General features: G+C 31.6%; 5 protein-coding genes across 5 annotated transcripts; 2 read left to right on the forward strand and 3 right to left on the reverse strand.

Moving 5' to 3' along the window:
* Nucleotides 1-2,250: 2,250 nt before the first annotated feature.
* On the reverse strand, nt 2,251-6,521 carry LOC105619055 (protein asunder homolog). The gene is made up of 9 exons (XM_012200584.1): nt 6,306-6,521; nt 5,518-5,592; nt 5,087-5,373; nt 4,932-5,022; nt 4,476-4,683; nt 4,018-4,397; nt 3,632-3,793; nt 3,062-3,387; nt 2,251-2,536 (listed from the first exon to the last, which is right to left on the reverse strand). Exons 1-9 carry the CDS (start codon nt 6,519-6,521, stop codon nt 2,251-2,253), a joined length of 2,031 nt encoding a protein of 676 aa, XP_012055974.1.
* Nucleotides 6,522-6,916: 395 nt separating this feature from the next.
* LOC105619056 (WD repeat-containing protein 55 homolog) lies at nt 6,917-9,670 on the forward strand. Its single transcript, XM_012200585.1, has 8 exons — nt 6,917-6,932; nt 7,427-7,603; nt 7,725-7,932; nt 8,452-8,634; nt 8,716-8,789; nt 8,860-9,023; nt 9,101-9,318; nt 9,412-9,670. The coding sequence occupies exons 1-8, from the start codon at nt 6,917-6,919 to the stop codon at nt 9,668-9,670; spliced, it is 1,299 nt and encodes a 432-aa protein (XP_012055975.1).
* Nucleotides 9,671-10,437: 767 nt separating this feature from the next.
* LOC105619057 (cytoplasmic FMR1-interacting protein) lies at nt 10,438-16,534 on the reverse strand. Its single transcript, XM_012200586.1, has 18 exons — nt 16,325-16,534; nt 16,070-16,249; nt 15,438-15,619; nt 14,832-15,356; nt 14,546-14,750; nt 14,232-14,446; nt 13,924-14,054; nt 13,662-13,832; nt 13,511-13,593; nt 13,186-13,254; nt 12,939-13,012; nt 12,387-12,792; nt 12,117-12,316; nt 11,516-12,045; nt 11,324-11,418; nt 10,973-11,211; nt 10,743-10,890; nt 10,438-10,650 (listed from the first exon to the last, which is right to left on the reverse strand). Exons 1-18 carry the CDS (start codon nt 16,532-16,534, stop codon nt 10,438-10,440), a joined length of 3,876 nt encoding a protein of 1,291 aa, XP_012055976.1.
* Nucleotides 16,535-18,812: 2,278 nt separating this feature from the next.
* Nucleotides 18,813-20,633, forward strand: LOC105619058 (putative neutral sphingomyelinase). The gene is made up of 6 exons (XM_012200587.1): nt 18,813-18,856; nt 19,087-19,260; nt 19,345-19,528; nt 19,676-20,002; nt 20,067-20,172; nt 20,293-20,633. The coding sequence occupies exons 1-6, from the start codon at nt 18,813-18,815 to the stop codon at nt 20,631-20,633; spliced, it is 1,176 nt and encodes a 391-aa protein (XP_012055977.1).
* Nucleotides 20,634-21,998: 1,365 nt separating this feature from the next.
* LOC105619059 (rho GTPase-activating protein 26) lies at nt 21,999-27,462 on the reverse strand. Its single transcript, XM_012200588.1, has 20 exons — nt 27,303-27,462; nt 26,862-27,019; nt 26,605-26,676; nt 26,383-26,484; nt 26,183-26,293; nt 25,953-26,057; nt 25,219-25,290; nt 24,942-25,008; nt 24,715-24,812; nt 24,533-24,627; nt 24,362-24,443; nt 24,154-24,256; nt 23,833-24,054; nt 23,517-23,622; nt 22,976-23,339; nt 22,689-22,899; nt 22,447-22,606; nt 22,301-22,357; nt 22,161-22,240; nt 21,999-22,090 (listed from the first exon to the last, which is right to left on the reverse strand). The coding sequence occupies exons 1-20, from the start codon at nt 27,460-27,462 to the stop codon at nt 21,999-22,001; spliced, it is 2,517 nt and encodes an 838-aa protein (XP_012055978.1).
* Between the last annotated feature and the right edge of the window lie 231 nt (nt 27,463-27,693).

Below are 27,693 nucleotides of genomic sequence, written 5' to 3' on the forward strand. Positions count from 1 at the left end.
TATATATATATATATATATATATATATATATATATATATATATATATATATATATATATATATATATATATACTATACTACTACTACTACTACTCTCTCTCTCTCTCTCTCTCTCTCTCTCTCTCTCTCTCTCTCTCTCTCTCTCTCTCTCTCTCTCTCTCTCTCTCTCTCCTCTCTCTCTCCTCCTCCTCTCTCTCTCTCTCTCTCTCTCTCTCTCTCTCTCTCTCTCTTTCTCTTTCTCTATATATTTGGGAAATCTAAGAAAGCTGTATAATAGACGAGTGTTTCGCAGCAATTTTGAACGTAAAAAATCCACATTTGAAAAATGCCAAAGTATTCATGAAGAAACCGGACACTCGGGCACTTCTACTTCTACATTCTACCACGTGTTGCTTCATCTCCGCACGCACGCATGCACGTGGCGCGTACGTCCGAAAAAAATGAACAGCGCGACAGACATGTGCATGCTGCATACTCATACTTACGTACGTCATACGTACACACGTATGCGCGCGTTACATGCATAAGTATACCATTGACCGGGATATCCTCTATCGCCTGTCTCGGGATGAATGAACCGTTACGTCATGCACTTGTACTCACTGGTCCCCTTCCGCAACCCTCCTCCTCTTTCTCGTCCTCCTCTTCCTCCTCCACCTCGTCCTTCTCTCGTAACCCTCTCGCCCTCTCGCCGCGGTCCCGTCTATCTCTCTTTTAGCGGCTTGCATTATACAAGGTGCAGCATAAGTAATAGCCTCGCTTGAAATTGATCGATTTGATCGTCACAATTTTTCCTTCTACTATACTTTTTTACCTTCTCTTCGGAGGAGGATGAATTGAGATGGATCGGCAAGGAGTATAAAATGTTCCCAAGAATTTTTACATGCAGGTAACCCTTTGGATTCTTAAACTCGCGGAGGAGAAGCATCTAGAATTTTTAAATTTTTACTTATTCAATATATTCTCTGATTTTTTTTTGATTTCTAAATCTATTGTTTGAAACTTAATTCTCAATAGATTTTGATGTCTTAATACTACAAGAATTCTTTGTTCGTAAGTTACTATTTATTATACTACTTGTAAACTTCCAAATCTCCGGATATACACAAGTTTTTTTTCGTTTGTGCATCTTCCTCTGTCTACGTTTCTCAAATTGAGAAAGATCGTGTGTGCGTCACATCGGGTTACGTGCAACAAACACGACCGAGCGTCTCCTCTCCTTGCTCCTCCCTCGGCCCGGCATCCTTCCACGTTTATCGATTAGCATGGCCGAGCACACGCCGAAGCGAACTATAGATTCGACAGAGGTCGATGTATCGCTTAGACGGCTCAGACACTCAGCAGACGTGTCGACTAATAAAACAGCAGGAGGGGTGCAGAGCGGTCGACGATAGAAGAAGAGGAGGGAGCTGGAAATGATGTTGTACCACTGATACACTTTCGTCCCACGCAGGTGGGTCTTTGCATAACATGAAATTGACTGACGATGATCATTTCGACAACCGTGTGGTCGAATTTTTATCCTTGGCCCAAAAAGCTAAATTTTCTAGTCGAAATGTCTCATGCTTATTGTATGTGCGTTTGTATTATAGATATATCCAAGTATATGCCTTTTATAATCTTTCCAATTTCTGATAATCTTATTTTCTTTCCAATTCTTGTTATATATCTTTAACTCTTATTTTTTTGTCTATTAAGATTTTTGCCTGTTAATTTTTATTTCTAAATTTTTTATTTGTAATAGAGATTTGCTATAAGATTTTTAAATTTTAGAAATAAATCTTTTTATTGTCTTGTAATATAAATCCTTCGTTAAATCCATGAATTTTTATCAACGAATCATATTACTTAATATTTAATTTTTATTACTTAATTTTTATAAATGTCAGTTCTATAATATATCATTATAAATTATTTAAATAAATCCTGTTATAATTATTGTATGTAGAACGTTTAAAAATTATGAAATGTTTCTCTTCCTCTAAATAATTAAAAATTACAATCTGATAAATTATATATTATTAATTCAAGATTGTCGACATAATAAATTAACAAACTAGAAATATACATTTGCTTTTAATGTAAAAAATGTTTAATTACTGTCGTCAAATTTTTCAGTTTTAACTGATCAAACACATTTTGTACACTCACGAATGATATCGTTGAATAATATTATGTATCTAATACAATTATATTTACAATGTCACACATGTGGCGTGTCTATGCAGTGCATTCCGTCTCTTTTGTCAGTTATCCCTCTAGCATGGCCTCTCTGGGTTCTCGTCCAACTTCCTTCAAGTTGGGATACAACTTCGCTTTAAGACCATCACTACTAACTCTACCATGAAAATCCGGTTTCCTCTCCTTTGGAGCGCTGCGTTGCAACCAGATATCCAGGAGACTCTTCGATCCAGCAATATTACCTTTGTGCAACTGTTTGGTTAGGGGTATCGATACGCTCGCCGGCGGCGACATCGGCGAATCTGTTGTTGCTCTGATCACGCTGACTCTCGCAGTTCCATCTTCTTTGCCAAAGCTATAAGGAGATCATTATTTAGATTTCTAAAGTTCAATGAACTTTTAATATTCAGATTCTTCAATTTCTATTATCTTTAAGTATAATTTACTTCTCTCTTTTTAGTCTACATCAGTATAAATAAATTTTCTTCTTTTGTTTCTGTTTACAAATCAAATTACAACAAAAATTTACATAAAATTTTATAAGAAAATAAAACAATAATAAAATATAAATTTATAATGTGACTTTTATAATAGTGCATTAAAAATAATATCAATTACAATACACTTTGTATAACATCTGAACATTCTTTTTTATTTTTGTATATATTATATTATATTTTTGTATTTATTATAAAGTGTAGTAAAATTGACGTTCATTTATCAATAAACTCCAGATTAGAATTAAGAAGCAACACCAAATTAAAAATACGGAAGAATATAAAAGTGCAACTATTGTAATAATTCAAAAATTTCAATTTAGTTAGATAAGAAATAAATTGTAATTTACACATCAAATTCAATTTTTTAAATCTTTTTTTACCTATCTAATTCCCGTAGAGCTTGATCGAGTTCTACTTTATCCTTTTCGTCTTTATTCCTGATCTCCAACAAACAATTAAGGACCTCAGTATGTGCGGCCGAGTTGTTAGCATGATGTTTAAGGAACGTTTCTATTTCATCCCATAATAAACGATAATGTTCTTCTCTGCGTACTCCTTTCCCGCCGCGACTTCCGCCGATGTTTGGCAAAGGCAAGGCTTCGTGTTTTGCCTCTAACCCGAGCAAGCTAAAAATTATTTGTTTGCACTGGAGCACTTCTTCCGTGGTGAGCTCATCCTTCACCATTATTTCTGGAAGCGGATCTATCTATACGAAGAATTTAAAAATATCTGATATCAATTTTTCTTGAATTAAAGAATTTAATATTTAATTATGAGATCTTCAAAATTTTAACATATTGAATTTTCATAAATTGTAAAATAATTAAAAATCTCTATATTATTAAGATAAATTAAAAAATTTAATCAGAATATTTTAAGATTTATTAATTATATTATTTAAATCTACTATTATAATATAATTATTATTAGCATTTTCTTTATATACAAACATGTTTTAAATTAAACATGAGAGTACGGGAAAAAGTCATGGGCCAATATTTGGTATGACGTTCTAATCTCGATCTCATCTTTTCTACTAGACCATCAGTACTAGAAGTGGAAGTACGTTTTAGCGGTACTAATATGTTATTTCGTATGAGGGTGCCAAAATCCTGTAACAAAAATATTATTGAATTAAGACAGTCGTATCGCAAGTCACATTTTACTCCTAATAAAAAATAAATTTATCAAATATAAAATTAACACATGTAGAATTTTTAATTTATTAATTTTTAATATATGATAGTAAAACAACGATGGAATTGATAGTAATGGATTAATTAATTAAATTTATAATCCTTTAATACAAAACATAGTAATTACAAAAGCATCCTACGGTTATTCTATAATCCGTGACACGACCACCACACCCTTCACTAATGGAAGGTGGATCCTCCAGCACGCTTCGAGCAGTAGATAACGTATGAATGAAAATCTCGCCACCGTGCGCTGCTAATAAATGAGAAATAGTTTTTCCACCGGCCTTTCTGGCCATTTCTAACATTACCGATCTACCATTCAATAGAAAATTAATTAAACAAGATGATGGTCGGCTATTGACGTCCACTGGTGTGATTCGATACATTGCTGTGCAGTTCTGCATCTCTGACGCGCTACAGCCGCGCGGCGTGCACCACTTCAACGTGACTGTCTCGTATTCCGATCCTTCTTCAAAACGCCTGAATGTTTTTATCAATGCCGAATCTTGCGGATTACCTATAACCAACCAATGAAACTTTATGGTATCTAAAGGAATTTAAAGATTTTTAGAAAAGAAATTCTTTTAATTAAAACCTTTCAAAATGGCAGTATGTGCGGCTGAAGAATGAAATATCTCCACATCGTAATTGGCAGATGAACTGGCGTTCTGTTCCTCTTTCATGGGTATACCTGTTACTGTAGTGCTGGCCAAATCATAATGAGATAAAATCAGATGAGATAACTTGGAATGAAGTGATGAAGCCTTGATTGAATGTATTTCTACTGTAAGAAATGATGATACCTGTGTAAAAAAATTTTAATCTACTTTACTTTTTATATGTACAACAAATATAAAAACGGAATAGAGCATTCTTAGATTAATATAAATATTATATTATAAATTTAATTATTGTATATATTATGAATAATATTACAAAATTAAAATTATATATATTATAAAATATCTTATGAAAAATAAACATGCTTTATTATTTTAATGACAAAATACAGAACATAAAATAATTAATTATTAAATTATTAAAGGCTTACCTCTCGAGGACCTTGACTAGTGACTTGAGATTCAATATTGTTGGGATATATGTTCAGTATAACTAAATGACAATAATCAACAGGAATCAAACTGTAAATTAGAACAAAGTTTAATATGATTATGATAATGTATAATAGTTATAGAAAATACTAACTGATCTGAAGATAGCGCATTCTTGTTTTCCTGTGCTAATTCATTCAAAAAGATATTCTCCAAGTTCTTCATGTTGCTGTTATCACGTGCACTCGTGATGCATATTACCCTGCCTCGATTTATCAGTTTGTTGGTGTTCTCGTTTAGAGAAGTTCTTTTTTCGTGTTGTATCTCAGAGCACTCATTCAGTGTCTCGATTGCTACGCGCAGACCGTGTATCACCGAATAGTCCTCGCCAGGTTCTGGTGTCTTCGTTGGCACTCCTAAAATGGCAGTGCCATTCATTATCTAAAAGTAAAATCAGTTCCATTATTTTTCTGATTAAACATATGCTAGTAAAGAAATACATTCCATTCAATAATCATAGACATTTGTATTTCATTAATTAGATATTCATTACTCCATAAATATAGAAGTTTGAAAGGGACTTGCATGATTTAAATTTTGCTGTAGTGGACTCCATGAATTCAGCACATAAGCTGCACGGTCGGTTACAACAAATCTAATCTGAAAAAATAATGACAGTAAGGATAACATTAACACTAGAGACTATTATAAACTGTAATGTAGTCTGTTCTATCATAAAAAAAGTAAGTCTATTCTACTTAACTGAAGTTCATCTTTTTCAACATGAAAAGAAAAAGAAAAAAAATGAACTATGAAAAGAAAAAGAAAAAGAAGAAAAATTAAAAAGCTAAAAAGGACAGATCTTATATATAATTAACTATCATGCTTTTCAACAAGAGACACAGATGACAGTATAACACAGTGAATAATTACAGCCTTGTTGTTAAATTAAAATGATTCAATGTGTTATATTATATTCTCTGTCCCTTATTGGATAGCATCTATAGATACATAGTCTCAGATTACATTTTGCTAGCCTTTTTGTGATAACTTGCTAAAATATGTTGCAATTAAATGTCAACAAAAGTGAGTTCTCATTTGATGCAATATTACAAGTAAAAAAAAACACAAATTGAATATAGTAATTTTATGGCAATGTATGATTAATAAAAAATATATGATCATATGGCAATATTTCGATTAAATTACAACAATTATTGTTTGTTGTCAGAAAAAAAAAAATTTTTGACCTGTAAGCAAAAGTTTCATTCAACAATATTTCTGTTATTATCGTGGCAGTATGACAGTAATAATTGTTAGCCAGTTTGCTTTTGCACAAAATGTTAGCTGAGAAATAGTCTGTTTCTTCATACCAATTTGCCTATGGGGAAGAGATCCCACACAATGCGACAGTACTCCAACGAAGCTTCCACGCTGGTGGTCCACAAAGATTTGCAAACTGGTGCCAGCGGGATTAGGTTCTGGCCTCTGCTCTTCAGAAAGTCAAATTCCAGCGGGGATTCGGTGGAGATGCCAAAATACGGCGTGTGATCTAGCACGAATATAGTTTTGTGATTCGCGGGATACATCTCGCATGTCTCACTTGTGAGCCGCGTGATGCAAACAATATCTTCGCCGATCTTTTTACTCGCCTTTTGAGGTTAAGAAATATATAAGAATATAATTAATTGCGAATCGTAATATTTACAATTAATTTACAATTACGTCGTCTATCTTGTCCTCTGCCAAGTCAATCGCATTATTCTCATAATTATTCTTTCATATCAACAATCAATGAAGTCGAGAAAGAAGCAAATGAACGATAGTTAGGCATCTTTCCTGATTTTTCTACTTGACACTTGTATTACTTATAGCTCGAATATAACCTCATTCGTAATTCTATTCCGAGCAGTTCGAGTTCCGCGTGTGGCATGATAATTCTTATATTGCCTTATAACATTCCTTCACATTCCTTTTTCTAAGGATGTACTGGAAAACAGGTAAATCGATGAGTAACATATCTCAATAAAAGTTTTTCTAAAATTTTGTACTAAAATACTTTTCAGAATTACTGAGAAAGTCTACATCTTTACAATTGTTTATATATATGAATTCTAAAATATTCTAAGATTTTTAATTTTTTCATTCTATAATTTCTGAAAAAGTAATCTTTTTCAGATTTTATAAGATTCAATCAGAACTTCTAGGATAGAAATCTTAGAAATCTCAGAATATTTAAAAATTTATATATGTATATGAAGAATTCTAGAAAAGATATAGACTTCTTTTGAAAAATAGTTATAAAGTTCCAATTTATATAACAAATTTTAGAAATTTTCTAAAAAATTATAAAATTTTTAACTTAATTTGTATAAAAATTCTGAAAAATTATATGAAAAAATTTTACAGTAATATTTACAATGTAATTATTACAATATTTGTAGACATTTCTTTTATGATGTTTAAATATTATAACTGTATAATTGATTTGCAGATAATTTAATGTCCAATGATATTGATAGTGATAATAGTGACATGAGTATAGATAGGATATCAAACCAAGATATAAACAGTGATGATGAGAGTTCAACAAATGAATCTGTATCAGATAGCAATGATGATATTATTCCTGTTATTATGAAGTCAAAAGCCTTGACATTTATTTCAACAGGTATTCCTTTTTTTTCAATTCTCCTTTTGTATAAATGTTATACAAAATATATAAGTATAATTGTTATAAAATAAATTAAATATGATTTATTTTAAAGAAAATATCTTTCAAATTCATCTAGATGGGCCATCCCAGCAAAATAATGACAATGTTGATGAAGACTCTATTAATTCAGATGCAGATGAAGTTGTTCAAGCTATATTACATGCAAAGAAACTGCATAGGAATCATCCGCCCTCTATTACATTGGAAGATATGATAACGGATATATGTTTTCATCCTAAATTGGACACCATAGGCATAGCCAGTATTACGGGAGATGTTTTCATGTAAATTTGATATTTTAGAATATATTTTAGAGCGAATGAAAATTATAATTTAACTTGTGATTAATTTAATTAATTCTTAATACACATATGATGATATGAATCATTCATATACTATGCATTTCTTTTCTTTGAAATACTAGGAGCACTGACTAAAATAATCTCTATTTTTTCTTTTAAATACATAACTTTATAAATACTATTAAAGTATATTTAATAATCTCTTAATAATTTTTGCTTAATTATAAAAGAGATGAAAATTATTCCAGGACACGAATGACTTTTGTATGTAATAAAGGATCAAAAAATCATCATATGTATTAAGGATTAATAGATTACTTAAAATTCTACTAATTATAGTATAGTAATTTGATATTCTTGAAATCAAACAATAAAAATTTATATAATAATTCTATCCATGTTAACAAAATAGTGGAGGTATAGATTGATAAGTTAGAGTTTGATCTAAATCATTTTTAGTTTCAATGAAAATATTATATCTATTTTTTTGCTATTTTTTAGGTATAAATATAACAATGAAGAGACCAATCTTGTATCGACCATAGAATTGCATCTTAAAGCTTGCCGGGATATTGAGTTTAGTGAGGATGGACAGTTGTTATTCTCAACTGGAAAAGATCTGTGTATAGCGATAACCAATGTAGAAACGGAACAACTAGTCAGATTGTACGACAAAGCTCACGAGTATGTATATATTCATATATGATATCCATTAATATTAAAATGTCAATATTAAATGTGTTTTTTTCGTTTTTCTCATTATAGGCAATCTGTATACACAATGACGATTATCAGCGAGCATGTATTTGTAACAGGCGACGATGATGGTGTAGTAAAACGTAATGATAATTAATATCTTTTTTAAAACTTTAATTAACCAAATCTTATGTATAAAAAAAAAATTTCAAGTCTGGGACCTCAGGCAAAAGGGAAACGTGCCGATATTTTCTATAAAGGAGGCAGAAGATTACATCAGTGCAATGATAACCAATACAGACGCCAAGTATTTAGCTTGTGCTAGTGGTGACTGTCTGACAACTATAAACATACCTGAAAGAAAACTGCATGTACAGGTATTATAAAAATATACAAATGATTTAGTAATCATATGCAAAGTATTAAGTCGATTTTATACATGTGTCGCACACAGTCCGAGGAATACGACGATGAGCTGACCTGTCTTGGTTTATTTAAAATGGAAAGTAAATTACTAACGGCTAGTAATAAAGGGAAAATGTATGTATATAATTGGGGAGAATTTGGACTACATTCGGATGAATTTCCAAGTGTCAAAAAGAAAGCAATTAATTGTATGATTCCCATTACGGAAAATGTAGTGATAACTGGTGAAGAAGATGGAATAGTTAGGTAAGCGATAAAGACAGAATCATATGATAGTTTATAATATATAAAGATTGTATCATATTTATATATTTGTATTATATCGCCTACAATGAACAGGGCAACCAGTTTGTTTCCTCATCATCATCTTGGCATAGTTGGACAACACAACTTTTCCGTCGAGACACTCGATATCAGTAATGACGGGACTTTAATAGCATCTTCTTCGCATGATAATGATATCAAATTCTGGAATGTACAATATTTTGAGTCCCTAAATGTTACTGAACCCAAAAAGGGTGAAAAGCGAAAATGGCTCGAACATAATCTTCCTAGTAGTAAAATTCATAATCGATCTGATTTCTTTGCAGAATTGTAATGTTAACGATAATAAAATAATTTAATATATTCTATTTAATCATTAAAACGTAAATCCTTGCATATCATTGATAATTCTTGCATCGTTTTTGGAATAATTCATCCGATATCGTTTAACAAATCGGAATAAACAGATAAACGAGTAGTTTTACAAAATGTTTGCATTTTATACATAGTCGGTATCAGTACATGAACACTACATAAATTTATGTGATATGAATATTAATACATAATACTTTGTTTTGATTAAACTTGGAATATCTTACAAAATATAAATTCAAACATATTACATTGATAGATTGCTATACTTATATCTAGGATATTATCATATTGTATCAGTTCTATTATAAACTATTAAAGCAGTAGTATTATAATATAGCAATAATATTATATAAGTCTGTCTAGATGTATACACATATAATATATACGTATCATTAAATAGATTAATTAAAATCTTGGTGTGCTTTAGGAATAGATTAAATTCTCAAATTCATTATTTGCATTTTTTTTTCGTAATTCTATAAATCTTAAATAAGTTCTATAAATCTTACCTCAATTGTAAAAAACATTTTTTTTGTAAAAACATTTATAGTAATTGAATTAAATAGATAGGCAAATGATATTTCGACACAGGTGTGATATAAAATATATGAAACTTTTTAGCTAGAAATGTTCCTCCGTAAATAGCGAGGAATGATTTCTTTGAGTCCTATTCAAATTGCATTTTGACACAATCAGGACGCAAAATATAAATTTTACGGTTATCATTTACTGATGATTTATTTGGCGTAAATATTCAGGTGCATGATAATGCTGTTGCGCGTGAGCTAGTGAAGGATGTATCGGAGGTTGAAAACAGCGTACGTGTTCCACACTTGCCGCATCGCTGTCTCCGCTTTTCAAATATTTATTCAACACAGCAAATATCTGTGAGTTCAATACTTGAAATCGCCTGATCCGATCCACCATCCTCTTCAAATGCTTTAAGGATAAATGACGTACATATTTGAGCTCAAATGTGCAAATGAGCAAATTGCTGTATTAATATATATTATATATATTGTATTACTTACTATTCCTTTAACATTCTCATCTTTGCCATCCACGCGTTGCACTCGAAGAATGTGATAGCAAAAATCAAGTGCCTCAAATCTACGTTGTTGGCCCAAAAGAACAATCATAGCGCAACCAGCCCAATGCAAACCTTCACCAAATAATTCTCTGCAAAAGAGAAGAATTACAATCATTGTTACATTATCGATAGACAAGAAAAAACTTATGTTACATTAAATGTTATACTCACTCAACAGTAAATTCAGTATCACCGACGGGAATACAATATACAAATTGAAGCGCACTCCAAAGCCTATGGAATTCCGTGCATTCGTCTACATTCATTACACCATTTGCTGGTGGTGGCCCGACCCAGATAGGATCGTCTAAGAAGCTCCGTAATCTGCTGAGCACAACTTCGAATATCGACAAACCGCAGCATAATCGTTCGCGTGTTAATAAATCTCCTTCTCTGGCAATCATCGCTTGCTGAAAGAACAAGTCGTCCATAGAGTAGATCGAAAAAATATAATCAAGTCGTTCATAGAGAAGATCGAAAAAATACAAATACTTTGAAGAGACGTTATATATTTATACTTACTTTAGCGGTACCTAATTTATCAACGTTTGGAACAATTTGTAAAGCCGCGTACTTCGCTTCTAATCGTTTCTGTTTCGTTTCGGGTTTTTCTCCTTCTAAAAATTGCATACGTAAATAATAAACATTTCACGCAGAACTGTTTTTCATTTCTATTCGAATTGGCTTATAATGCTAACACATACTGCTCCTTACCTTTGCAGTAAGGTCTCGGCAAAATATTCTGAAACGGCGCTGCGTGTAACAAATCGCACACTTCTTCTTGCGATAGAGCTTGTTCCATTAAGAGACAAAATAGAATCGTATTGCCAAATTCGCGGAAATTATGAAACAATTCAGTCTTAGCATCTGGATATTGCACAATGTCGTTCAACTGAGCGTGATAATAGCCTAAAACTCCGGGAGATCCATAATCATATCGTGGAAGCTTGCAGACTTTAGGCATGGCTTCCATCAAAGTCTTTGTAAATTGATGCAGGCTTCCTTGAATCAAGGTCTTAACGATCTTCAAGAGTTCTTCCATAACCACAGCTATTCCTTGATATCCAAGAAGCTTACATATTGTTCGAAAATGATGCGGACCGACGAATCCCGTATATTGTCCGTATTGAGTGCTATAAGCCAGATTTAACTGCTTACTACCCCAGAGATAATGATGCGACATTTGAGGCGGTTTATCTCTATGAACGGGTTGTACAAATTGTAGACCGCGACACTTGACAAATCTGCCAAATAACACATATTAGTAATATCAAATCAATAATCCAGAATGTACTTAATGCAACATTATGTATACCTATTTGTGGCGGCGTTGTAACAATAATTTGGTAAAAAGTCGTAATTCAATTCCCAGAATACATGAAGAGTAATTCTTCCGTATGGGGCTAGAACATTGTGATTCGCTTCTCTGAACATAGCATCATATTCATCTAACGCGAGCCACTTACTCAGAAGCTTATGTGTAAGGCGATTGACTTGCAACAATCCGTCTAGCTCCTGCCGGATCAGTTATCGATTAATTCGAAGATGCTTGTTTAGCGCAAATATTGTAAACACGCGTGCTTACCACGACTCCAGTTATATCGCCGGATTCAAATTTGCTAATGGCCAAATCTAATGATTTTTGCATGTCCGCATTAATGCGTTGTGTTATAAGTTTATTTAAATCGATACTTCTTCCCAATAGCTGAACATGCCTCTGTTTTAACAACGTTTCGTATCTATTTGCACGTGGATATGGAAGTAAATATGCTCCAAGAGCGACACATTCTACTCTGAATCGTTTGTCCAACAGAATACTGGCTGCCAGTTGTTTATAATGAGCGAAAATCTGTTCACTAAGTTTGTAAACAAATTGATCGAAGCATAGATTCACTTCGGCTTCCACTTCATCGTATAAAAATTGTTTGCGAAATATCGTCAGTGCGTATAAGGCGCTGTCATTATATAAATCCAGTGGATACAAAACATACCTGTAAATTAATAATAGCAATGATATATCATGGAATGATTATATAATACTATAGAACATAAACTTGTATGTGTGCATTCTAATTTATAAGAAGCATTATTATTATATATATATATTAACAATCATTTTATTTACATAAAAACTTACTCCATCATTGACGGTTCCTTGCTTCTTAATATATGATCAGTCAATATCCATGGCATAGACATTTCAATGGGAAACTGAAACATTTTATCGATTAAACATATGGAAAATATAATAAATGGTATTTCTATGTGGCATCTTTTACAACGAGGTAGGCGTGAAATAACACTGAGCTTTCAACTTTACAGTTTTCGGCATGTTTTGGATGTGATATTGATTATCTATCGTACGCACAGCAAACGGGAAATACCTGAATACGTTTCTCCATGGTGATTAGGTCGCTGCACTCCTCGTTATGCTGGTGACGTACTTGGCATTTCTAATCATGAAATAAATTACAGAAACGACTATTTTCATAATCATAGCTTCATGATAGCATAATAACTTCAATATGCAAGGAGAAAACAAATCCCAAAATTTATATCCATCAATCAGTGAATATTAAGATTTTTATACGCTCACGGCTCAAATTAAATGGATATGATTGTTCATATATTCATTTTTTTAATCGACAAATTATACGGAGAATTACTGAGAGTATTTAAAATTAAAATTAAAAAATTAACATTATTTACCTGTATTTTCCTACCCATTGTCATTTCCAGATAAAATTCTCTGTACCATAATTGCGACAAGTCACAACAATTTTGTAGAGATTCTATTGAAGAAGAAATTTTCAAAATAAAAAAATAATTGTATATTTGAAAATAATATTCATTTACTTACCACTGAAATTTAAAAGATAACTCCAATAAAAACTAGTTTTATGAAACTGATCAATTTGAACAAGGTATTGGCCATCAATATCTTTCCTCAGAGTGCGTTTCCCACCGCTTTTGTCGGCTATTAACGATTCCAACATGGTTCGCACCATATACAATTGTGTGGAAGATGGTCCTATTTCATTTCATTCGTAATGAGTTTCCAAAATCAATAACGACATACAAGTAGTAAATATATATGCAACGTATTAATATGGAAGACTGACCAACGTTTCTTCGCGGAACTTTAATGCCAAATCCATTGTCTGGATCTTTTTTGCCTTTTAAAGCGGGATCTCCGAGTGGTTCTACTCCGAAATGCCAATCCGCACAAGTTTCTCTAACGGAAACAATTATACTGAAACAAAAAGATAAAAGAACGTATGAAATTACTTTTTAATTTTATTTTAATTATTAAACAATTTCTATAAACTTTATTTACATATACATATAATGTATATTATATACTTACATATTATACATGAAAAAGAAATCTAAAATTTTTATATCATATTTAAATAGTTTATGTTCTAACCTTCGAATCAAATCCTTTTTATTTTTGATAGCTTTCCTTAAAGGTTCACGCAATGCAAGCTGTACAAAATCTTGCAACTCAGCATATATATTCCTACGTATTGCGTCAATAAAAACAGTCTCTATTCGTGCCATTAATACTTGCAATCCCTTAATCATTGCTATAACTTCTATAAGAGCAAATTTCTCTTCATCAGAATAATTATATCGTGTAGCCTGTATAAGAAGAATGGTATTAATAAAATAATTTTTTTAATCAATAAACATGACAATGGTGTAAAATACTAAAAAACATTAATAGAATGATAATCATACTCTTTCATATTCTTCAGCCTCCTGCGGACATTCTTTGTTCATATGATGGTCAGTAGGATGCAGTAGCTTCCAACTATACAACTCTGTTACAACACTAGTCCATTGCGAAAGTAATTGTAATCCACGTAATGCCAGTTCCGCGGTATCTCGATTTTCTGTATCACTTCGGCATTCTTTGTACGTTGTAATGACTTCGTTACTATATCTGTATATAATTGTGAAACAATAATTATATCACAAAAACAGGTACCAAGTTAAGATAAAAGAGACAATGAACAAGATATACCTTGCCAATTCACTAATATACTTTACATGATCTTCTCTAATTTGAGGAAGATGTACCATAAGATCGGCTTGCGGACTTATACTATTTGATGACGAAGATAGTGGCCACTTTGAAGCGTCAAAGTGTTTTGAACGTTTGATATAATTAAACGGTGCAATTTGCATATCTCCGAACAATGGTACTACCTCCAAGTTCTTAAAGATTCTATCGATTCTATCCAATTTCAATTTTTTCTTTTGGTCAAGCTTATTAATGTTACATAGTTCGCTGTCCATTAGAAATAAACCAAAGCCCATTACTTTTACCAACATGTGCTTCTCGTTAGGCGTAAGGTACATCTTAGTTTCAAACATATGAACACAAATATTGACTACATCCGCAAGTAATTCTTCATATCCTGCAATCTTCTCGAGATTTTCTTTAACTGTATCACGAATTTTATTCTGTGTTGCCAAAAACATTGACAGATTCTGAGATTCTTGCAGTGTCTGAGAATCTGACATCACCTTTAAAAACTGTGCAGCTCTAAAAAATTAAGCAAAACATACATAAGAATAAATGCAGTTAAAAAAATCAAAATAAAATATTGTTATTTTCATAAATCACCTCCTGTATGTGGAATAGTCATTTTTTACGCTAGATTTCATATTTTTCAATTCGTCCAAGACAGCAAACATGTTGATAAATTTCCCTAAGGTCAACAAGTATGCCTCAGATACAAAATCTTTTCTTTTCTCGTGATGACACAATCGTTTAACTTCCCCTGAAAATCGCTCAATTGCTTTTCTCTGAAAATAAAAGTGTGCACGAATATACATGCAATATATAAAATCAAACTCCGATTAACTTAATTTGCATTTAATCTAACTGATAAAATTGCTTAAAACTTCATCTTTAATTATATAATTTATTGTCCTTACAATCTTTTTTCATGTTTATTAACCAATAAAAAAATTCAATGATTTGATCAATTGATTAAGTTTTTTGATTGATCACACTTTGCTCGAAGTTACCACAAGTCTATTCTTTATGTACGAATTAATATACATTTATACTTAAGATAAAATACTTAAAATAAAATAGGATCTATTCTTGTAGCTTAATTAGTATACGATAATTAAAAAAATTTTAAATGAAATAGACATATATATTTAAAATTTAGTGAAAATAAAATAGAAAGTTTTAGTGCAATTTGTTGTAGCGACAAAGAATAAATATAAGACCATAAAACTGCTTACTTGAAAATACATGAAATTCAGTAATTTGTTCACTTCAGGTGCTAATACTTCAACTGTCTTTTCATAGATTTCCACTCGGTTTGGCTGCTCATTAGATTTTGGTTGTGGAATTGCTCGCGAACAACATCTCCAAGTATACAACATGACTGCATGCTCCAAGCCTTCTTCCAGCAACTCATTCTAAATATTACAAACAAGAATTTATCGTAATTAACAATGAATTATACACAGTTTATAATCAAAGGATAAGCTTACCAGGCTCGCATGTACAGTTGCCTCTTCTATATACTTGGCAATACCCGTCACAAAACCATTTCTGTCCTCGAAATTGGTGTCGAAGTTTGCTTGATACACAACGGAGCATGGTTGAGCTTCTATACAGGGTTGCTCGTCTGGCAGTGTAAACTCGTCGAGCACGTCAACATTCGACAGAGCGTCGCCCAGAGTAACTTTCTCGGTCGTCATCGCGCCACCCTCGTACAGTTGTCCTCCGGAAGACAAAGATGCAGCGACAACCGGGAGGTTAAGTGTGCTCCGCAAACGACAGGATGTATCTCTATAGCTCTACGTGCGTGATATTTACGTATTTCGTACGTACATCACGATATGATTTCGAGATCGTCAAAATCACGGACGAGATCGTAAAACGTTGACGAGATGAGAGATATGGAGTCTTGGATCATCAAGACGCATCTCGAAATACAAGCGAGCGTTTCCCACGAAGTATAAAAGCTTATTGCCCGATCTCATCAACACCGCCAATCGCTTCCCGTCCTAGTTTTCCGAATGTAAAAAATCAGCATAACACAGGTGAATATTTTAAACGGATGATCAGAGGAAACACCGTTCACGAGTGATGGATGGAGGGTCGATTGGGATGGGCAAAAGTCGATCGATTAATCGACGCTTTTCAAAGTTAAGGAATTAAATTTAAATGTATAATCTACTTTGCAAGTTTGAGATCTGAGGATTCGATTATCGTCATTCCGTCTTTCGAATCTTTAATTACGAATTCTTGTCGAAATACAGACGGATGTAATTTTCCATGCGTTACGTTAAAGATAAAATGAAAATAAGAACAAGCGGAACATATAAAATAGAATGATTTGATTATGAAACATCATGTGCGACAGATTTATAATTTATATAACGTTATTTGTTTTCTAATTTTTCCATGCGTTCAGATATCTGATTGATTTCGTTTTTATTTTTTTCACATTTTTTCACATTTTTCGTTAAGTTAATAAAAATAGAATAATATAAGGTCAATAAAAATAGATAAAAGACTCTTAAGAGTCTGGTCTATATCATTCTATTTTTATTTATTTTAATTTAATGAAAAATATGAAAAAATAACGAAATCAATCAGTTTCTTTTGAAGTAATTAATATTTACTCTTTCTAAAATTGAGAATCTCCCGTTACTGATAATGAACGAATTTTTAATTCATCGATCAATCATGTTGTCGCAAATATAATTTTGTTTCGTATACGTATATATAGTTTGATTCTGGCCTAAAACAGAATGCACCTACAATCGCACTGCTCTCAAAATAGAAAGAGCCAACAAACGAAAATGGATTAAAATTTTTTTCTTCGGAATGCGTATTTTAAATAGCGAATACTTTAATTGGATTCAATTGGATTCAATTAGATTCAATTGGATGTAATTGGATTGAAAAACTGCATTTCCTATTCAAAATTTTGAATTGAACAGTATTCACAATGTGTTATGCACAGAAAAAGCTAATATTATTTTTAGATTGAAAGGCATAGAGATATGCTTCATGCAATTCCTATAAATAAATAAAAATGCATTCAGGATTGAAAAGCATTCATTTTAATTCATGAATCAATATTTCTGAAAATCTGAATCCATTTCAATCCATTCTTGTTTGCTGGGAAAACACAACGGGTGCTAAACATCACATAAACTAAATTTCTTGCTTCAAGCTACGGACAGAATGTTTGGTCTATGTACAGGTTTGTTTTTTATTGCTGCACTATCTGAACTGGTGCACACAGTGCAATAAATTGAATCGAAACAGATATACGTTTATTTCACTTCAATTTATTGCAATTTATTGCATTGATGCATCTGCACTAGTTCAGACAATATAACAATAAAAAAATAGACCTGTTATATCAGAAAGGTGCAATATACATTGCAATATACGTTTATTTCATTTCAACTTACTGCACTACGTGCAGTTAGTGTAGTATTCACTCCACCATTACAAATTTTCTGCACTAAACTGCATTATTAGAATTCTCTTTCTCGTTTTCAACAAATATCAAGCATATACTTTTTTCACTTTAAGTTCCAAAAGTGTACAGTACACAGAAAACTAGATCTCAGGAATGTATTTGTAGTCACTGCACTGTGTAGCACTACAAAAAAATGACAATAGCTTTGTCGATCTGTCACTGTTCGTAACGAGGAGAATGGAGAATGTGCACTGATAAGGGATGTAAGTACACTTGCATACGTGGACACACATCGAGGGCTTGCTAAATAATTTTAATTTACAGACAAGAAGAATATGTAAAATAAATCATTCAGAGAAATAAGTTCTTCATTGCTATTTTTCTATTTTTTTATATATCTCCCAGTTATCTTATCTGTGCCGCCAGTCGCTGTCAAAAGGCACTAAAACTCGAAGGAAGTCATGGCCAGTGTCATTCCATAGCAATCTAATCACCGTGTTGTGTTCTTCTACAGGACGGTACTCGAGACAAAAACTATGACGAACGAAATATCGGTGAATGTTTTGACACTGAATTGTTGGTAAGCATATTCTGATGAAATTTTTACTTATTTTATAAAACGCATTCCTAAGGCTCTTATTTTATTAATTCTTAACGATAATGTCATTATATATCGTTATTACATATTTTTATTATGTATAAAACTCTTGCAACAATATTGTAACAATATCATAACTATCATTAAAAATTGTAGAATAGAAGCTTAAAGAGTGAACTTTAATTTATGTTCTGTTGCTTCTGTTTTGATAGGGGTATACCATATGTGTCAAGAAATAAGAACGAACGTATGTCAGCTATCGCAGAAAAATGTATCAGTAGGGAATACGATATAATTTGTTTGCAAGAAGTTTGGTCTGTCGATGATTTTAATCAGATAAAAACAAAAGCGCAGGAAGTGCTTCCCTATTCGCATTATTTTCACAGGTATAGTTGTACGTCATCTCTTGTCATCTAGACAATATGAATTGTTTACTAATAAATAATTGTAATCTTACATTTCTTGCATAGTGGAGTCTTGGGATCAGGAATATGTATCTTGTCAAGATATCCCATTCATGATGTTATGTTTCATAAGTGGCCTTTAAATGGTTATGTTCATAAGATACATCATGGAGACTGGTTCGGTGGCAAAGGAGTTGGACTGTGCAAAATAAAAGTGTTTCACATGTATATCAATGTTTATATCACACACGTATGTTCATCTAGTTAACTTTTTAACTCGTTATTTAATCATATATAAAATATCCTTTTATGCATTATAAATAATAAAATGATTATACATCTCAATATAATCAGCCTATGACTTTTAAAGGATATTAAATGTTCACTGTTTTTGCAGTTACATGCGGAATATAATCGCGAGAATGACGAGTACATGGCTCATAGAGTGCTACAAGCATTTGATACTGCTCAATTTGTAAAGATGACAAGTGGCGGCGTGGATGCTGTCATATTTGCGGGCGATCTTAATACAGAGCCGCAAGATTTAGCTTATAGAATTATACGTGGTGTTTCTAGTTTAGCAGATACGTGTCCTGATAGTCAAAGTCACATAGGGACCAACGAATGTGCCAATAATAGTTACACCAGCTCAAAACTCGCTCGAACACAGCCAAATGGAAAGCGTATAGATCACATCATGTATTTAGGTTCGAAGACTGTGAAGGTAAAGGATTAATATAATTAATATGAAAATATTGATACGATGTATAATATATTAAAACTTGTAGGTTGAAGTTACAAATTTTGGACATCCCTTGCCAAATCGTGTGCCATATAAGAATTTTAGTTATTCCGATCATGAAGCTGTGATGGCTACACTTAAATTCACTAATGGTAAGCAATGTATTTAAATATTTCACACGTATTATGCACATGTATTATACATACATAAATTTTTATTTATTTTTAAAATTATTTCTTCAATAGTTTAGATTTATATATTTGTTTGTGCAGATAAACATGATGTCAAAGATCTAGATATTATTGATTCCCTGAAAGAAGCAGTAGAAATTTGCGAAGACGCATTGAAAAGTGTACAACGCCAACGTTTTTGGTATATATTGTCAACCTGCATGCTAATCATTCCATTAATTTGGATCATCTGGCTAAATTGCATGAATATATCTTTAGCTGCTGATATTGGTTTGAATATAGTATGTATTCTTCTGACTGTATTATTATGCTATACTGTATTTATGAGTTCACTATGGAATTGCGCAGAGAAGAACGCATTAAGAGCAGGACGTTTAGCTATAGAAATTTACGTGACACATTTGGATAATAATCAAAACTGAACGTTAAATTTCTATAATAATACAGATCTAGTAAACTATCAATTAACAGTAACATACAATTAATGTTATAATTTCACATTCAATATAAATATAAAATATAACACATGTTGTATATAACAGTTACATTATTAAGTGTAAAATTATAATATTGATTTTATGTTAGTTGATGTTTATTGGATATTGTAATACCTCCAAAAGAGAGTTTAACATAAAAATTGATAACGCTCAAATAAAAATTTCATTAAATAAAAAATATATATTTAATATATATATGCTATCATATATATATAAATAAGGTAATATTTGTTTGCATTTATATACTATATTTATCACGTTATGATTTTATTATTAAATAAAACTTAAAATTAATATAGGTTGAGTTAAAAAAATAAGTTAATATGAAGACTAAAGTATGAATACTAAAATTTAAACTGTGAGATTGTAATAGTTGTTTTGTTTTAATTCATTATTGACAGAGTTACAATTGTGTTACATTTATACGTTTACTATCATTTTTTACTAAATGTCTAGACACAGACATTTATAATATTACTGATTGATCAACTATATGAACTATGTATATCATTTCACAGGAATCAACATTGTGATAAAATATATCTATTTACATATGCATGCATTTATACTTCCATTATAATGTTGAAGTTTAGTTCTTCAAATCCAGTCTTTCAAGCGTAACCGCATTTCGTTTTATACGAGTTTGCGTTTCACATTTTTCTGATATCGATACTATGATATAATATTAAATAACATATTTTATGTATAGGTTTATAAAATTTTCCAAGATAATCAGTATTTTCTCAATATGGCATTATATATTTTATTATAATTATAATACAATACTATAAAACGAATGGTTATTATCTTTAAAATTTCCTACAAGCTCCATGGAATCTCCATATACTTTATGTTACATGGGAATGTCTTTTAGTATAAATGTATTCAAATACATATAGAAATATTAATTCTATATGGTCCTTCTGCACATGTATACCATTCGTAAGTCATTATATACAATTTAGATACACATAGAATAAAATGCTTCTAATAAATAATGTTACATAAGAATACGTATATATATGTATATATATATATATATATATTTATTTATTTATTTATAATATATAATATATAATATATATAATTGACTAAGCAGTGTGTAGCCAAACAAAATTGATATGAAAGCTCAAAATATGGCTGTTCTTGTATAATACAATTTTCATAAATTTGCTTCCTTCTCAGTGATATCAAGAATGTTATCTAAAAGAATATTTGTAATTGTTTTGTAATGATAAAATTGTCTACATTTTCTCAGACGCTCTTTGGTTTTCTTTTCCTTCACAGTACTTAGGGCAGTTGCTCTACATAATTCTTCGGCACTAAACCCGTTTTACCGTTTAATGTACCTTCCAGCCAACCTGGTTCCAAAGAGGCCTTAACTGTAATAATACATTTTGTTACGTGCCTCTTTCAAATCTATAAAAATCAATACTTTCGTGTCGCTCTTACCATTTGTGATAATTTGATTTGGTTCAAATGATAATTCGCCATCGTTTTCCGCCATACACGCATATAAGGTTCGCACTCTCCTAAGAATTTATACAAACTTAAGAGTTCCAATCTTCCTAAATCTTATATAGAATACTTACCATATTCCTGGAATTTGACCAGGACTCGAACGTCCACTACCGGGTGAAGTGTTGATGCTGTAATTATGTATAAGATCATGATAATAAAAAATATTTATCGAATAAAAAAGTAGATTTTTGCCAATGAAAGAATTGGGATATCTTACGGACATATCGATGACGAGTTGCTACGCTGAGGATAAGCCGTGGGATAGTGCACGGATATCATAGTGCCACGTTTTTGTTTTATTGGTAATTCGCCTGTAAAGGGATGAGGATCCGAGGCTATTGATTCGCTCGAACTACTCGTATTGCCACCGCTTAGAACTGGAATAATATTTTCATTCAGAAGAAATATCAACAGATACTAGAGGTTATAATGAAAGAACATAAGAAAAAAGAATAAAACCTTTGTCAGTTGAATGATACATAAGGTTCGCGTTAGTCAATTTTATGCGACTGCTGCTGGTACCACCGCCGCGACTATCCAAGTATGATGGTATACGATGACCTGTGTTATCAAGATCTTCTCGGTCATAATCTCCGTTATTTCTCTCATCAATAGTGGGCGACTTATTAACAGTCAAAGGTTGACCGTCATAGTAAGATCTTGTAACAAGCTGTATACATGATATATAAATATATATACAGAATATATATATAATGATGAAAGAAAAGACAATATTGCAAACTTACGTGCGCGTGTGATGACGCGGGTGTAACTGTTGTATGTACCGCTGTGTGTAGCGGATATCTTAAAAATGCCGTTCCATTACCCGAGGAAGTTGGACCTTCTTCCATTTTAATGCATTGCGATTTATTTGGGATAACAGTAGCTTGTAGCGTGGATTGCGCTGCTACTGCGCGCTGCAAAGAATCTTGGGGTGGTCCAGTTACTATTTTTTCATAATTCTCAATCAATATTTCAACAACAATATTGTAAAATTTAATGTCCATTATAGAAGCTACTGTTTCTTCTTCTGGTCGTAATAAAGTCGGACCAAAACACACCGCCAAGTTCCCCACAGTCATCAGATTTTTGTCACTTTTTTTTGCCACGCTGAAAATGTTATATTCAAGTTTAAATAAAATTTAACAAAAATAAAATATTTTCGATATTAAATTTTCGAGTTAAAGATAAATAAGTAATATAAGATAAATAAGTAAGATAAATAAGTAAGTACACATATATAGTAAAAAAAAATGCTAAATTCTATAAATTAATAATATTTCTTACCTACAAAGATGAGTAATAAGAAGAATCAACATATTGAAATTGGGTTTAGGCAATCGATAAACAAGATTATGTATATCATTTATTCGAGTTTCCTTCATCTCCTGTTCTGTTAAATACCATAATATAAAAATCACAATACAATTTTAGTTTTATACAGAAAGAATGTTGAAAATAATAATAGGGAAGCGAAGTGTTTGAGAAAAACGAAGAGATAAAAGGAAGAAAGCAGATCTATCGTAAAATTTCTATCTCCGAGAATAGATACAGTAGCAAAAATAAAATAAAACAATATATTATCAAGAATACCTATACGCACTCGCAGCTGTAATGAAGCTATTGTAGTATCGGAAAGTCATTAATGGCTCGGACAATGTTCTCAGGTAAGTTTTGAGCGCACTGGTAATAGTTTTACTCTCCCATTCAAAACGATCGCTTAAGCTGAGCTTATCCACTTTCCTTTTATCGAGACCCATTGTTAAAAGTTTATTTACTTTAGAAGCAACTCCGACCACTCTGTATAAACCTTGTTCTTCTAGTCCTGTTGAAAATTATTTAAAATTAATAGATTAATCATATTATCAATGATATTAGACGAACAGAAAGCTCGATTAACTGAAGAAAAAGTCAATTGTATCACCTCTATCTTCGAGCGCTGCAATACATTTCGATACGAACGTAAAACCGGTTTCAGCCAACGTCATATCTTCGGGTCTCGTGGAAGAACCTAATCGTGGACAGGTCTGGAAAATGATTACATGATTGTTACACGCAATTTCGTTTATGAAAGATAGAAAAGTAGTAAAAGCGACCATTTGAATATCATTGAAATGTACAAAGATTCTCACAGGTTCCTTCCCATCCATAGCATCCATCCATAACTTCCTATCCTCTTCGGAAAGCGCTTGGAATGTATATATTACACTAGGTCTAGAAAAACAGCAGAGAAGCTTCTTTAATCATTTTTCATTGATGATAAAATAAAATAATTATATGTTAAACATACAAATTCAACTTACTTATCTATGGCAGTAATGTCAAAGCAAAATCTTTTTTCGATAGTGTCCGATGTTCGTCGTATGCAAGACCACAGTGTAAGGGTTTCCTTACCACTCTAAAAATAAAATATTGAGAAATCATTCCGGAAATCCTTAATAAAACATATTATACATATTAATAATTAAGTTTCCATTTTACTTACAAATTTTCCCGTGAGTTGATTATAAGGAATCATAGTGAATTCTTTCCTATCCTTTTGATATGTGCAATACTGTTTCGTCCATGTTGTACCAAATGCTTCTGCAAACATGTTTTTTTGTAATGCACATAGTCAATGACATTATAATGTAGTATTTAAAATATTTATATTAAGACTCACTAAACAATCAATTTTCACCAAAGAAGTTTTTTATACTACAATGAACTTACTTTTCTCCATTAGGAATAAATATCCTTCTCGCGAGTGTAATTTGTTGAGACCACTTTCTACAGCGGACTAAGAAAAAAAAGATATGGGTGAATGTAGAAAGCACACTTTACACTTAAAAAATATATATATAAAACTACTAATAAATAATAATTGATATTCAATGCTTAATTTTTAATACTTGCACTTAAAATGACAGAATAAAACTACAAAACAATGTGTTTTTATATATCTAATTTTTACTAAGTAATTAAGAGAAAAAATTGCTATATAACATACCTTTTTCATGTCCTTCATTTTATTCATAAGTGATTCAGTTTTATCCCGGGTAGCAAGGAAATTCTCTCTAGTCTTGTGAAACACACGCGCGCACACACACAAATAAAAATTAGTAAGCGCTTATTCATGCTGTTATCAATCTTATTATATTGATACGTTATAGAATAATTTAGTCGCGAATGTTACAAGATTTCATTTATCAATGATTTTCCGTATCCTTATACCAATTCCAAAAGGAAATTATAGTAAATATTTAATAATGTTTCTGCTATAAATTCCATATTTTAATGTACAATATAAATACAAGTTAAATTTACTTTATTAGCAATTACATAGCGCGCGTTATTTGCGGAATTCTATATTTTAAATTTTATTAAAATTAATTTTCAATTAATTACTAAATTATGAATTGTTAACTTATTATTATTGCAATATATAATTTTGGTTTAAGCTGGAAAAGGAGAACTCTCATTATCAATAATATTAGAAATACTATAGAGCAAACATGTATCTACATATTAGTGATGCATATTTCAACAAAATTTTCTTGCATACAAACATACAACGATAACACTAAATTATTAAGTCATTAAATGCTTCTACATTATCGTCACTCGCAATAATGCATTAACAAGAAAATAAGTATATCGACTAGAGAGATAAAACACTTTTTTCTCCTATATAATTTAACGTATTTAAGCAGTTAAAAACGCATTACAGGAATCATTACCAACCTTCTGAATTTTTAATTGTAGCTCTGTCATGTAGGGTTTGAAATCTTTCGCGACTTCATGACCTTGATGATAGAATGTCAGCCATCCAAACATAAATCCCAACAACTGGAACATTTTATATTACATTAGACTGCAATTTATTTTGCACATGTACTTAATGTAGTAAAACACTTAAGTACGTAATAAAGAATAATTTTATTACAAGCAATAATTTTTGTTCAAACTATTACCGTTTCGACAAATTCAAACTTTTTCCGCTCCTGAACTTCCTGCAGTAAAAATACATATTCTAAACTAGCTTGAGAGAAGTGTCTTTCAGCCATCTCCAATGTCGCATCAGCCTACAGATTTACACATGCATACAAAATGTCAATTACTTAATAATGTACAATCCTAAATTCTTCATAGAATCATTCATCATTAAATATACCTCTTGCAAAACATTGTCCTGCTTTTTCGTGGATAAATTCAAGTAACGCTCTTGACTCTGACAAAATTTAATCGTCTGTTTCTCAAATTTCTTTTTACCATCCTAAAAAATTACAAAACACTAAGTAAATAAAACTAAACATATTTTGTTGGCTTGAAATATTTTAGATATAAATATTAATATTTTTTTGTATAGATACAAAGAATCATTAAACAGCTTTACCTTAACTCCACCGATATGTTCTTTTCTAAAATTCTCCAAAGGTAATATAATTTGATCATATGCTCGTTCCAACTAGAAAAAGGAAAGCTATTTTAAGAAATGACATCATCATTACTATACTAACAGAATCTCCTTTAAACTAATCTTTTTTATATATCATTTTTTATATATATCACGTTTTAGAATTACAACGTTCTCTATCAAGATCTATTAAATGCAATGAATACATTCTACAAACTAATTTATTCATTGCATACCATGCGATCCCTCTCATCTTCTATGGATGCTATAAGTTTGCCAAATTCTTTCAAACTCTGAGATATATGAGTTTCGTCTTCAGTTTGGCTCTCGCCAATGCATTCAAAACTAAAGTTTTGCAACGTTTTGGAAAAGGCTCTTTGCGCTCTAGACAAATCTAGAAAAAAACAGCATATACGTTATTATAACTAATTTAACGAGCAAAGGAGAGATTATATTACATTGATAGAAAACTATTTTCTACAATCTCTGATAGAGAAGGAAAAAAATAAAATAAGCAGATTGTTATTTCTAAATTCACTTTGTCGTGAAAGAATATTGCAAAAGCCTTGATTTACTAATTACGCACGGAGGTAAATTATATGTGCAACAGCTGTTACAACAAACACATGTTTCGACAGCCCGAGTAGAGAAAAAAAAACGTCGCGTCATGAACTTACTCTTAGCAGCTAGCAATAAATCTTTGACCTCCTTAACGAGCCGTTTGATCTGCTGACTGGTCTTTTCCAATTCGCGCTCGTGATAGTGAAGATTCTCGCGGAAGTACGGACTGTCGGTTAAACAATCCGTAAACTCCAATGGTTTGAGGCCAACACCCATTCTCGTTTGTTTATGAAAATTCAAGAGTCATGAATACGAAGGGAAAGGAGAGAGCCCGAATTTAACTCGTGAGTCACGCTGTCACCCACGATCACCCGTGATAAGATGCACGATCACTCTCATTACTGTAAGATTATTCGCGCAGATCCGCGCAGATTCGCCATCATCGGGATGCAATGTGTGCAAACACTTTAACAGTTTAATCCAGACTATATATATATATATATATAT

This window comes from Atta cephalotes (assembly GCF_000143395.1).
Source record: "Atta cephalotes unplaced genomic scaffold scaffold00019, whole genome shotgun sequence".
NCBI classification, from domain to species: Eukaryota; Metazoa; Arthropoda; class Insecta; order Hymenoptera; family Formicidae; genus Atta; species Atta cephalotes.

Coding starts and splice junctions, on each gene's coding strand:
- LOC105619055 (XM_012200584.1), bottom strand. CDS start 6,521: ATGTATCCCGCGAATCACAAAACTATATTCGTGCTAGATCACACGCCG. Junction 5,374..5,517: donor TACAGCAAAATTTAAATCAT/GCAAGTCCCTTT, acceptor TTTTACTTTTAG/ATAATGAATGGCACTGCCAT. Junction 3,794..4,017: donor TCACGGATTATAGAATAACC/GTAGGATGCTTT, acceptor TTTTTGTTACAG/GATTTTGGCACCCTCATACG.
- LOC105619056 (XM_012200585.1), top strand. Junction 7,933..8,451: donor ATTACGGGAGATGTTTTCAT/GTAAATTTGATA, acceptor GCTATTTTTTAG/GTATAAATATAACAATGAAG. Junction 9,319..9,411: donor GAAGAAGATGGAATAGTTAG/GTAAGCGATAAA, acceptor TACAATGAACAG/GGCAACCAGTTTGTTTCCTC.
- LOC105619057 (XM_012200586.1), bottom strand. CDS start 16,534: ATGACGACCGAGAAAGTTACTCTGGGCGACGCTCTGTCGAATGTTGAC. Junction 15,357..15,437: donor GACTATTCCACATACAGGAG/GTGATTTATGAA, acceptor TTAATTTTTTAG/AGCTGCACAGTTTTTAAAGG. Junction 14,751..14,831: donor TATATTAGTGAATTGGCAAG/GTATATCTTGTT, acceptor AATTATATACAG/ATATAGTAACGAAGTCATTA.
- LOC105619058 (XM_012200587.1), top strand. CDS start 18,813: ATGACGAACGAAATATCGGTGAATGTTTTGACACTGAATTGTTG. Junction 19,261..19,344: donor TATTCGCATTATTTTCACAG/GTATAGTTGTAC, acceptor TTTCTTGCATAG/TGGAGTCTTGGGATCAGGAA. Junction 20,003..20,066: donor TAGGTTCGAAGACTGTGAAG/GTAAAGGATTAA, acceptor TAAAACTTGTAG/GTTGAAGTTACAAATTTTGG.
- LOC105619059 (XM_012200588.1), bottom strand. CDS start 27,462: ATGGGTGTTGGCCTCAAACCATTGGAGTTTACGGATTGTTTAACCGAC. Junction 22,900..22,975: donor CCGCGTCATCACACGCGCAC/GTAAGTTTGCAA, acceptor TCATGTATACAG/CTTGTTACAAGATCTTACTA. Junction 22,358..22,446: donor AACTCGTCATCGATATGTCC/GTAAGATATCCC, acceptor ACATAATTACAG/CATCAACACTTCACCCGGTA.